The sequence below is a fragment of the Tribolium madens genome, unplaced genomic scaffold, assembly GCF_015345945.1.
Source record: "Tribolium madens isolate multiple individuals breed KSU strain unplaced genomic scaffold, Tmad_KSU_1.1 Scaffold_11;HRSCAF=98;Tcas5.2_LG3b, whole genome shotgun sequence".
In the NCBI taxonomy this organism is placed as follows: domain Eukaryota; kingdom Metazoa; phylum Arthropoda; class Insecta; order Coleoptera; family Tenebrionidae; genus Tribolium; species Tribolium madens.
In genome coordinates, this window is record NW_025400975.1 from 258,320 (window position 1) to 271,179 (window position 12,860).

Sequence of the window (12,860 nt, forward strand, 5' to 3'; positions counted from 1 at the left end):
TGAATTTGAAAAATTCATCTTTTCAAATTATGATTTTAATGAAAAATATTCGAAAAAGCATTATAACATTTTTGCGTGCTTTATTTTATTTAATTATTTAATTTTATTTAATTAGAAGTCAATTTTAGATTAGTCTTTAATAAAAAAAAAATTGTAACAGTGGGTTGCCATTAATTTTTTTTTTTGCAAAACTCGAAAACTAAAAGGAATTTAGAAAAATGTTATTTTTTGTAAACGGTCACATTTTAATTGTACTTTACGCTACACTAATAATTTTTTTGTAAAGTAGTTGGTTTACGAAAGAAACGTTTAGTTCCATACTTTTTATTCACCGTATATGTTAACTTGTCTTGATGTGGAGTATAATTTGAAACTTCAAACGTAAAAGTTTAAAATACAACATAACAAGAGTTATCTCTGTCCTAAAAAGTAAACGTAAAGAACGTAACACGATTTCTATTTTTCAGTGGCTAACTATTTAATTCTGAAGTTTTATTAATATTGTTTGTTCACAATCACTAGCAATATTCCTAACCTTTTGGAGGTCGGGAAATTTGTCATTACATCCCGTGAAGGGATGTAACTAGCCCATCAAAAAATGTCAAAAACTCAATTTGTTTGCATAGCAACTGTCATTGTATCAACTTTCATAAAAAAATGGATTTTTTATTATTGAATGAAATGTGATTGTGAATAAAATATTATACAAACCTCGCCTCTCGACCGGATATCTATGCCCACGGGGTAGGTAATGAGACCTTTTCCACCTCGCATGTAATTTTTCGAGGGGCCGTTAACTTGCACAGAATGTATCCAACTAATTCCAATCCAAAAAAAATCTAGTAATTCCAAAAAAATACCGAAATTCTATTGTAATTCCAACATAATTTACGTAATTCTAAAATAATTCCTATAATTCCAAATTAATTTTAATAGTTCTAAAAATTTTAATGTAATTTTTAAAAGAAATTATCTCCGAAAATTTAAAAAAGAATAATCCATCGTATTTCTATTGTTTTTTTCCTATTATTACACCTGAGTAAAATAAAATTCCTGATTCGGAAGCTGCGAGCTCGTTAGTTCGATGTTAATGAATTCTTACATAATCCTACATCTACACGTTTATTAGAGCCTGAGAACTGGCTGAAAGAAATTTGGCTGAGTGAAAGTGTTGAGGTACCGAAATCTCCCCGGAAACAAAAAGGTACCATCATGGGGGCTCATTCTTAAATCATCATCGACGTTCTTCACATTCCGCAACAATAATCCAATTAATAAATCAATGATAACAGCAAACGTGTAGTCAAACAACAGAGAAAGAACAACAACAACAACAAACAATAAGCTCAAAGCCGGTAGTTTCCGGCATTTGCGAAACCGAGAGTGTTGTACACCGTCCCCCACCCGCGACTAGGTGGCCCATTCACTCAGCAGGGAGTTTGCAAGTCCTGCTTCATGTCCAGTTGCTCTTCCGGCTCGCAGAAGAGCGCTCAGCAGGTTTAGTGTTTGTTGTTACGGTAGTGCCGGACTGCAGTTAGCATGTTATAACATGAGTTTTGTGGTACCGGTGAAGGAAGCAGCGCAAAGAATGGAATACCAATTGCCAGCGCCGCCAGTGACCGCCCCCAATTTGGGGGCCCATCAGGTGCCTGTGGGTGTCATGCAGGGCACGCTTACCCATGTACAGGCCCAGGATGACCGATGGACGCAGTACCAGCAGCTCTGGAGGCAGCACGTTTACATGAACGGTACGACGTTTGACAACGAGTTTTTTTACATTTTTTGTCCGATTTTTTTCGAAATGGGGGTTTTTGTTGATGTGATAACGACGCTGGCATCACCACCTGTTGATTAGAAATTCGCTCAATTTTATCTCCGGACGACTCTTATTTCAATTTCAGGCAAACATTTACTGATAAGTAATTAAAATAATTTTACTAATGAAAAGTAAAAAAAAAATATTTGGTGCTTCTTGTATTATGATATTTTTCAACTATATTTCTTTCGTAGACACAAAAATCAAATAGTTTATTACTCCTAATATTTTATTAAGCTTTAACAAAGTGAAACATTAATTATTTTTTGATTGTAAATAGTATTTTTTTCATTTGACTAAAAACAAAATAACTTATTAAAGCAGAACCCATAATAATTATGTAGTGATAAAATAAAAAAAAAACATAAAAAGACATCAAACGTTTCATTAATATAGAAAGGCCACACAATTGAATCAAAAAATGAAAAATCTACACGACTGTAGGTTAAATAAAAAAATTGTAAAAAAATTGAATACAAGTTTAATTATTAAAATTGTAATAGATACGAGTACTTTTTTGAAATTGTTTCTAATTTGTTGCAAATAAAACGGTTAAAATTACAGAAATGTTGACAGTTTTACAAGCGTTTTAAAAAATCTGTTTACCAAAATGCTAATGTTAATAAAAAGTGAACTTAATTTTTTTATAGGATACTTTTTATTTTTTTTACTTTTTTGTTAATTCTATAAATTACAAATAACAACAAAATAAGAAATGGTACAAAATAACGGCGAAATAACACTTATACAGGATGTTTTGTTAATATTGTGGAAAATTGCAACCCCAAATACTACATCGAAAAATAACACTAATTTGTCAAATAAACCGTAGGCCTATAAAGTTTCGTAACCGATACCGATACAGGGTGATAAATTTTCATGATAAAAATTAAAATAAGTTTGAAAAATTTTATTCTTAAGAAACAGTGTATTTTTCACAAAATAATTTAAGCAAAAAACGTTTGGTTCCTTATTTTTTGTTCATCTGCTAAAAGAAATGCTAGAAATCTCTTTAAAAAATACAATTCAATGTGAATAATATTGAAATTTGTCTAATGTTCAAATTTAAGACTTTAAGAAGTTAAGAAATATTTTGTTTAAACTGTTTTCAATTTGTTTTCAGGAAAAATCTTTTAAAACTTTGACAAAACGCTATTTTTTTCAAAATATAAAATTTTCGGGTTTCTAAATATCGTACTTAGCCGAGGGGCCGTTAACTTGAAAAAACTAATTCTAATTTAAAAAAAAAACATCGAAATTCCAGTAATTCCAATAATCCTTGGAAATTCTATTGTAATTCCAACATAATTTGTGTAATTCCAAAATAATTCCTGCAATTCTAAATTAATTCTGATAGTTTAAAAAAAAATTACTAATTTTCAAAAGAACTCCAATTATTCTAAAAGGAATTTCAGTAATCGCAGATAATTCCAGTAATTTCAATATTTCAGTATTTCTACTGCTTTTAGATTAATTCCTATAATTACAAATTACTTCTTGTAATTCAAAAATATTTTCTCTAATTCTAAATTAGAGTTTTCTAGGTTTATAATCTCATATTCACATTCAAAAGATTGAGTCCGGAATAATGGAACTTTTGACATATTTCAAAATGATTTTAGTCCAATGCAAATTTAAGAACTTTTATGATAAAATATAAAGATATACTTTTATTCTATTATTATTCACAAAGTTATAGTTTATAAAACGAGCAGAGCGAGAGGAAAATTATACTTAGTCTTTACTCACGAGGTAATTTTGTTATCTCATCATTACGTACTACCTAGACATTATTAGGTTAACTTAAAAAAATTGTGTAAAAGTATTCTATCAGTAATTAGAAAGAAAAAAAATCCAGCAATTCACGAAAAATTCAATTACTTAATTAATTCCATTAATTACAAGCAATCCCAACATAATTTTTATAATTCCAAATAATTCCAAGCAATTTCGATTAATTTTTGATTTTTTTTAACTATTACCTTAAAAAATACAGAATTGCAATTGTATGTATAACAAGGTACAATCTGACAATAAGTATTTTTGTCTAAAAAAAAAGTAAAATCACTGAAATTTTATTGCTGGTAGGTACATTATGAATAAATAATTAGAAATAGACAAAATCAAGAACCAGGCTCAAAATTTCTGTTTCCTGTTTGTCTTGTGCAAAATTGTAAAAACCTATAATGTCATATTAGAATAAAAAGTGCAAATTTTGTCTAATTTAATAATCTGAACACGTAAATATAGAACTATTCTCCCATGTCTTAATAAAAGCATTAATTTTTGTTGAAAGAAAAACATGGGTATTGTAGCCATGCAATGTGTCAATTGTCATGGCCTTCAGTGAGGTTTTTTTCTCAGTTTAACGAACAAAAAATTGGGAACACATGTGGTTCAAAAGTGTAGTAAACCGGGAAATAAATGATAATTTGCCATATGAGCACAGAAGTGTTAAATTTTGTTTTTTAAATATTTCATTTTCATTCTCATGATTTTCCAAAACCTGCAATTTTATGCTAAAGAGCTGCTTAATACTTACTAATTTCAGTCCCTACGCTATTATTTTCTTAAAAGTTTAATTATTCAGGAAATGCAATTTACATTTTGTAAGTGAAATACACATTAATACTTTACGTAGTTTACCAATTGAAAAAAGTTATGTGTTAGGTATACATACAGGTTTTTATTAATGAAGTTTTACTTATTCAAGCTTTTAATTAGATAAATAAATTATATGCCGATGTTAAACTGTTAATTTATAGCGATTTATTTGCATTTTCTTGATTTGTATACACAAGACGTGCCAAATTTTAATTTACGTGAACCATTAATTTGAAATTAAGTTTCTTACCACTCTCCTAGCATTTAAGAGCTAATACATACAGGCTGTTTCCTTAGTATTGCAATAATTGCAAAAATAACGCTCATTTGTTAAAAAAATTAAAATCTATTAGTTCCTCCACTTTATTTATTAGTGTTATTTTTTGATGTAGAATATGTGGTTGCAATTTTTCGTAATATTATGAAAACACTCTGTATATACTGCTCAAAACAACGGATAATTTTATTGATATACAAGTAAATTAATTACAAGTCAAACTTATATTTATGCATCATCAAACCCAGCATTAGTATTTTTTACACTAAAAAAGAGAAATAAATTTTCAATGCTGTGTGCGAATGTCATGCAACAGTTAACATTGTTCTTTGAAACCTTGGTAATTTTTGTTGATTATCAAAAAAAAATCAAGTGTTTTTGAAGTTTTTTCCTAAAAAGACAGAAATTAGAAAAATCGTTTAGATGTTGATTTTTGCAAAGTATTTTCCGATTATATTTGCCAATTGATTAGTAATCAGAAACGTCCTTCAGTCTGTTCTCTTCGAAATGACAATACGAGGTGTGTTGGATAGTTTGATTAGGTACAAGCATTAGATTATTCCGTTTTCAATGTCAAAATTTACCATGTCAAAACGTTCAATGTTATTTTTAACAAAAGCACAATCGCCTCAACCCATTGGTACCATCACATGGTTACAATCAATGGTGCTTTAATATGCACCAATTTATAAAAATACAGCAACTCTCAGAATAAGAAGGGAAAAAGTGTTAAAATTCTACTATCTGTAGTATTTCAATATGAGATAAGCCTATTTGTTGTTTTGACAAAGGAACATTAAGTATTTTATTTGATTTTGCATTAATTTCATCTCGAAATACTTTTGTTAGTACTTGTGATAATAATAGTTTTAAATAATAATAATATTTTAAATATACATAGTGCGCCAGAATTCGCGCCCCAGAGAAAAATGCCACATTTGTTCAGTGTTAACAGCTCAAAACAATTAAATTCACTAGATCTGAGCTGAAAAGTTACCAGATTTACTCCTATTTTCACCAGATTACAAGATTATATCATTTAAAGTTATTTAACACTGTCGAAGATTCACGTTTTTTACATAAATCTGCTCAAAAACTTGCTAAACGCACAAAAAAATAAAAAAATGTTATTTTATTTATTCTAATTCTATAATTTTTTGGCTAGTCTTTAATTAAATTTTGCGAAACACCGAGTGACAAAAAATCTATTGGCTGAATTATTGGTAATCTTTCTAAATTTTTATATCTGAATGTTTTAAGTGACGGCTAAATCAGCAATCGGCCGTCGCAAATCAATGATAATTGCCTATAAAAGTTTGAATTTGAAAGCCAAGGTTGCCAAATTAATTTTTTTTAACACCAAACCAAAAACATGTCTAAAAAAAATAATTACTCAATTTGATGTTTTTTTGGTTTATTTTAGCAAAATCTTGCAATTAACACTATTTTCGACCAAATTTTGGGTTTTTCGTCCTATTATTTTGACAAAATTTTACTCAAAATGAGCTAAATCGAATGAAACAAACGAAATAACATCAATTTAGATTTATTTTTGTTGTGTTTAAGCATGTTTTGACAATATCCTGCAAAATAAATGACTCTCTGGTCATGAACTAAATCGAGCTAAAATGATTCCAATCTAATTTTCTAATTTTGTCAGTTTTTACAAAAATTTGAATGTATTTTAAAAACGTGCTGAAACACTCTAAAAATGCAAAAATAACGCCAGTTGTGGCCTAATTTAATAAATTTTTGGTTTGTTTTTAACGAAATTTAGCAAAAGCGTTCTGTTTCTGGCTAAAAACGCACTAAAACGCTCAGAAATGGAAAAAATAATGTACTTTTTGGCCCATTTTAACGATGTTTTTACCTTGTTGAGTGAAATATCATTTAGAAAAACAACTTTTCTCGATTTTTTAACTTGTTTTTGAGAAAATTCAGCAATTGAGTTTCTGATTGGCTAAAAAACGTGCAAATTGCGCAAAAAAAAAATCATCATTTTTGACTGAATTTATGATATCAATAATTAAAAAAGTTAATTTTACTAACATTTGGGCGAATACTCGATTAAAATTTTTTTTCAAAATACATTAATTTTCTGTTGCAACTACAGTCAGGTTTCTAAAAAAAATAATCAGAAATTAGAATTTTTACACAAGTTTTCACCAAATCTTAAGCTAGTATAAAAATCACCAAATCTAATGAAATTTCATCAGACCTGGCAACACTGCAATTGTTGACACAATTTAGTTTCTTCTGCTGCCAACATAGACACAACCCACACACTAGAAGTGGCGGGCTAGGGGCTGCCAACTTTGCAATTAATTAAATGGCCACAATGAATTAATCGCGACTTTACAGTATTATCAGTATCTTTAGACATAAAAAATGTCAAATGTCAAATTTTTTTGACAGATAGTTTTTAGTTTTTTTTCATGTTTCTGGTATCTTATCTTATTTGAATTTTTTTTCTGGGGCGCGTGTCACACCCTGTATTTACATTAGTGTAATAATACCAATCGATGTTTACCCACCTCTAATCCATTATTGCCCTTGGTCAATAATGAAATTGATTATTGACCATTGGGAGAGAAAAACAATTTTACCACCTTTCAACAAACTAAATAATAAGTAATTTACTATTTTTTGCAAATTTAATTGTTTTTTTTTAATTTGGTGCGTGCGCATGACATTTATCGTAGGTGTTTCACAACTCCGGTACGGTTGAAAGCATTCTGCCCCCGGAGACCGGTTTCAGTTTGCCAGACTGAGCGCTAAACTTTCTCCAAACTGCGAGTTCTTCCGGGATTGGGACATAGTGTATTGTATCTCGTTTCGATTCTTGAAACTTTCAAATACTCCGCTGCGTAAATAATTAAAAATTTCAATCAATTGAGCTTTTGGTAAACATTTTTAATAATCGGTCTGGAATTACGAGTTGATAAGGTAATTGCAGAGGCTATGTAGAGCCGGATTAAACAACTTATTGTAATATATGACTTTCCCATAAGATACATATCTCAGCTTTTTTACGACAATAACAATAATCACATCGATCACAGCAAATTATATACGATACTAAGAAAATATTGTACAACACAGGAAATAACATATTATGGACATCCTCGACTTCTGAATACGTAATTTTTATTTATTTTTTTTTAATACAAGAGATCGTTTTAAGTCAAACACGAAACCTAACATGTTTACCGTAAAAATAAAACCTGGCCCGGAAGAAAAACTAAACTGGAAGCGAAAGTTCCAAATTTTACTAACCAGTTCGGTTCGTGTTCACCAAAACAAATATTAACTGCTGCTTAAACAGAACTTTTACTTTTTATGATAAATTACTCTTAGATTCGCTTTCGGCTGCTAATTACCATCAGTGTTCTTGTACAATTTTCATGCGTGTCTCAGAATGACAAATTTGACTTTTGGTGTGTTTTGTCATTTTTATTATTTATTTTTTTTTTATCATTTTTTGATCGAAATACAAATGAGACGCTTTTATTTTGGCTAAAATCGTCTAGAGTCAATGAATTTGGAAAAGGAAAGTTGGCTTTCCTCGGGATTGGTCCACCTAAAAAACGATACAAGTTTACACAACTTCCTGTACTAAAGTTTCCAGTTTTTTGCACTTGGGTGTAAGTGGGTACACCTTTTTGTAGTATACTTTACTTTTTCAAAGAAACATGGAAAAATTGGGTGGTAAAAGTGGTCGCTGTTGCATAATTCTAAAATGCGGAAAGAATTCACAAAAATTGTTAATTAGGACTGAGTTAATTAAAAAAAAATGTTCAGTTTTCTTTCTTGGTTATAGGATTTCAATTAAGACAACTGACATACATATAATTCAAGAAAACATGGTCGTTAGTGAGAAAATAATTTTATTATCTAATAACATTATGTATATGAAATCAACTTGTGCATAATTTACACATTCACACCATTTTCACTATAACTTGGCTAGTAAGAATTTCCGTTTAGATTTTTTCAAAATATGCCATTTCACATAGGAAGTGAGCTGTTTTAGAATAAAACAAAAGTCACACAAACAAAACAAATGCGCTATCCATTCGCTTATTCTCTAATTAATTAAATCAAATTAAATTTTTGTATTTGTTTTGACTCATTTTTTTCAGAAATGAAAACTAAATATGTAATGTTTTTAATTTTAGTTTGTTTTTGCTGTTAACGAGTGTAGATCACTTTTATGTGTTGACTTATTATTTTTTTCTACGCTTCATTGACACTTGTTTTTTTAATGATTTGCACTTAATTTTTTAGCAAGATATACGAGTAGGTACATATCTTTTTAAAAAAAGTGTGTCAAAAACGAATTGATGAATGATAAAAGATTAAAATTTTCGATTTTTGTTTTGTTTTTGAATTCTGCAATTTTTTTAAATAGCAACTCATTATTAAATCTTTTTTTATAAAAGCTATGATCTAAGGTCTAAGAATTACAACTATGTATTCACATAGAAAAAATACTAAAGTAGTCCAAAATAGTCCGTAAAGTAGTAGTTTTCAGGACTCATATGTCACTAAAATTGCCAAGATAGTCCAAAGTGTGCATAGGTTTTATAATTTAAAAATTTATGGTTTTAGAGAAAAAATAACGCACTATGAGTATAGCAATTTTTTAAAAGTCATAGAATATGGTTATTCGTCAATTTATATGTATTTATTTATTAACTATTAATAGAAGTAGAAATCAAGTTTACAATTTTACTAAATTTAAGAGGATATTAAAAATATTTTGAAAGTGTTTTATGTTTCAATGATTGAAGATGAGTAAAAAATTTAAAGGATGGTTATTACTTAATATACAGGGTGTTAAAAAATATTGTAAAATATTTTAGGAGGTAATGGATGGACTGAAACAAAAGGAGATATTGAAGATTATTCGTTTTTTGAAACATTTATTTTCATTCTGTTCAAACAACAAAGAGTAGCTTCTAGTAAAAGTTCTAAAAAAAAACAAATTACAATCTTTTTTTAACACCCGATATAAATGTCGTCGTTTATAGTGTTGCAGGTAATTATAGTAGTTATTGTTTATCTACGAGTAGATATTATGAATGATAATGTGTAATAATCAAAAGACAAATGAATGAGTTTCCAGACTTCTATTGAAGAGAGACGTTTTAATAATATTTTTGATAGGATTGTAAAAAAAATTGAGTTTTTAAATCAAGAACCTGATTTTTTAATACTTTATTGAAATAGAAATAAATAAAAAAAAAAGTTAAAATTTCTCAAAAAATCATAAACTTCATTCTGGTAGTGCTAGTAGTTGAAATTTCTACTCAAATGATTGATTAATCGAAAAGATGACTGGCAAAATCACTTAAATTTTTATTCACAATGAGTGGTTTAAAAAATCATCGATTTACTGCTGTCTTAGTTTTCTAAAGTTTGAACAATTAAAAGACAATTAGAGGAGAGAAAATATTTAAATAGAATGAGAAAATTGTTGATTAATTTTTGTGTGGCAGATATTAGCTTAGGGTCTAATATGGGAGAATATCTTCCACTTATGGTCACCAAACTGGTTGTAGAAAAATATTAGCATCTCTTCTTTCACGGCTAACAACTTTTTATATATCGAACGAATGAAACAATCCAAGCGATTGTTTCGTTTTTTGATGCAAATTATTAGGTGGGATACTCACTTCACATAAAATCCTTTCCTCCCAACAAGGAATAAAGTGATGCTTTATTCTCTGGTTTTTATCTAAAAAAATTCTGGTTCTTTACTACCTCGGGCATAAAATAAACTGGATTTGAATGAATTGAATATTTTAAGTGCTTTTTGATTTAAATAACCGATTTTTACTCCTAAATTACAATTCAATGAACTGAATATTTTGATTTATGACAAATTTATTATTTTTTGTTATTAATAATTTAGTCTATTGGGAGAAAAATTTTGTATAAATTTCTAGAATATGTCCTTCGCTCTTTTCTTGTTTATTTCTTTGAAATAAATATTAGTTTCTTTATGATTTTGGTTACTAACACTTGGATCTTCAAGTTTAAGAATTTCTGGCAATCACAATAGAGTGAACACATTGTTTAATGAGTGTTCATTGTGGCTCGTCTGCGGAGAAAGTAAAATTAATAATTTTCTACACACGCTGAAAGTGTTACAGTCGACGCATCGCAGGACACAAATGAAGTAACTCTTGCACAATTCACTTTCTGTCTCACCTTTTTTCTAATATTCACACCGAGACTCATTGTTTGGTAATAATTAAGCGCTCAACTGTGAAAAATGCATGAATTAGCTTTACTTATCTTCCTTAATCGAAATTTGGTGGTTTTGATTTGATCGACTTGGTGAACCACAGCACTATCTTCATGAAGAAACTAAGACTTTTGAAAGGAATTGGATTTTAAACTAAATTACGAGGTGAACAAAAAATAATAAATAATGTGATCCTGAATTTTTTTTAAATGTATTAAAATTTTTGAGATAAAAATTGAATAAAATGTAGAGTTGTAATTTTTAGATGATAGCCTTTGTAAGAAAAAGAATTTTTTTTTGCAGAATTCAAGAACAAAAAAAATCGAAAAACTTCTCTAAAAACGGCACTTCATCATTTATCATTTAGTTAAAAAAAATAGTTTAGGCAGACAACTTTTGGTTTCATACTTTCTGTTCACCTGGTATTATTTTTAATGTTGTCAATGCCACTGTGTTTTATCGTCAGTGTCCTTTTTTGGATTTTTTAATTATAAACAACAATTACCAAACGTGTCAATAAAAGATTAGCAAAATTTTTGACGCTCGTACATTCTAAGTTTTTTTCTTTTATAGTTTCAAGATTAATGCTTTGTGTTGAAAGAAATTGTACATACTCGAGACGCGTCTCTAAATTTATTAATTTTGATATTGAATTTTTTTTTTTTTTTTGGGGAAAAAATAAATATTTTTTTTTTGTTAAATGCATAAAACAACACTTTTCTTAAAAACAGCATAAAAAAGTAAAATAGGAAAAATAGTATGCCTTCTGCAACTCGTAGTTTAATTTACAGCCTATAAAATTGTATACTCGTATACTATGAGCAATTGCCTAAAACAAGAATTTGTATATTTTTTCATAAAATTTTGAAAATTTAATTTTTATAGCATCTTTATTATCAACAAAAAAAAATAAATTTTGCACATTGGGAATCCACTTTGCTCTACTTTCTTTATGTATGTTGGTTATATAGGGTGTTCAGTATAGGTTTGATACTGATTTTTACTGTTAAAATTGAACTGTATATTTTAACAAGTTATTTAATATTATTTGACAAATTTGTAGTTTTCTTATGTTATTATTAATTTACTCGGTTGGGAGAAAATTTTTTATGCATCTCTGGAGTAAACATTGTCAATTCCTCGAATTTTCTCTTTATTCTCGGAATTAAAATAGTTGTTTATTCTCTTGATAAATAAATAAATATTATTACTAACCGCTTTACTTTGATTGATATAACTTGTAGTACCTATGGTATAAAATTGTATTGAACACATTGTCTTAAAATCGTCGTACTAGAAACTAGTTTCGAACATTTTTTGTCTATGCTTTTATTTTTACGGTTGCTCTCTATCAATTATGCCACATAAATTTGGTGAAAGTTAACTATTAACAATTATAACAGAAAAAATTACCAAATTGCCATGAAAAATTTTATTACCTTGTGCCAAGTTTTTACAACTTTTTATTGAAATACCATTGTGGGTAATTTCGTATTAAAATGAGATGTAAATAGTGAATAATAAAATAGTTAATACTCAAGATTTGTATTAAACTTTTTAACCGGAGATTTTTATTAATAAATATTAATAAATCAGAAATAAATTTTTATTAAAAAGTTGTATAAAATGGCATTTCAATAAATAATTTTTCAATAGGTATACAAAAGGGTATATTTTATAAATGTGTCTGAAGGATGGTGTTTTTTTGAGAGTTTTTACTGCACGCCATTTTTCTATAGTTGTCAATCGTATGTTAATTTGACGTTCACATGTTAGGAGAGCAAAAATGTTATTTTTTTCAATGAGAAATAATATTTTTTTTGTATATGCTTCTGAAATAGCTGTTTTAGGGATTCATTTGAGTCCCTAAAATGAGTTTAAATGGTCATTTTAGGTACTCAGTCCCCAAA

The 12,860-nt window shown here is 28.3% G+C and overlaps 1 protein-coding gene across 4 annotated transcripts in view; it reads left to right on the forward strand.

The window, feature by feature from the left end:
* The window catches only part of LOC123004858 (hepatic leukemia factor), a 60,798-nt gene that overhangs the window by 19,990 nt on the left and 27,948 nt on the right, over positions 1 to 12,860 (forward strand). The window contains exon 1 of one of the 4 annotated variants that reach the window (XM_044398350.1): positions 1,439 to 1,748. The exons of 1 other annotated variant lie outside the window; for it this stretch is intronic. In XM_044398350.1, coding sequence (XP_044254285.1) covers positions 1,550 to 1,748 — 199 coding nt within the window. In that variant the 5' untranslated portion in view covers positions 1,439 to 1,549. Of the gene's footprint in view, positions 1 to 1,438; positions 1,749 to 12,860 lie in introns of those variants that run through there. 2 more of the 4 variants (XM_044398359.1, XM_044398368.1) reach the window with 2 other exon arrangements.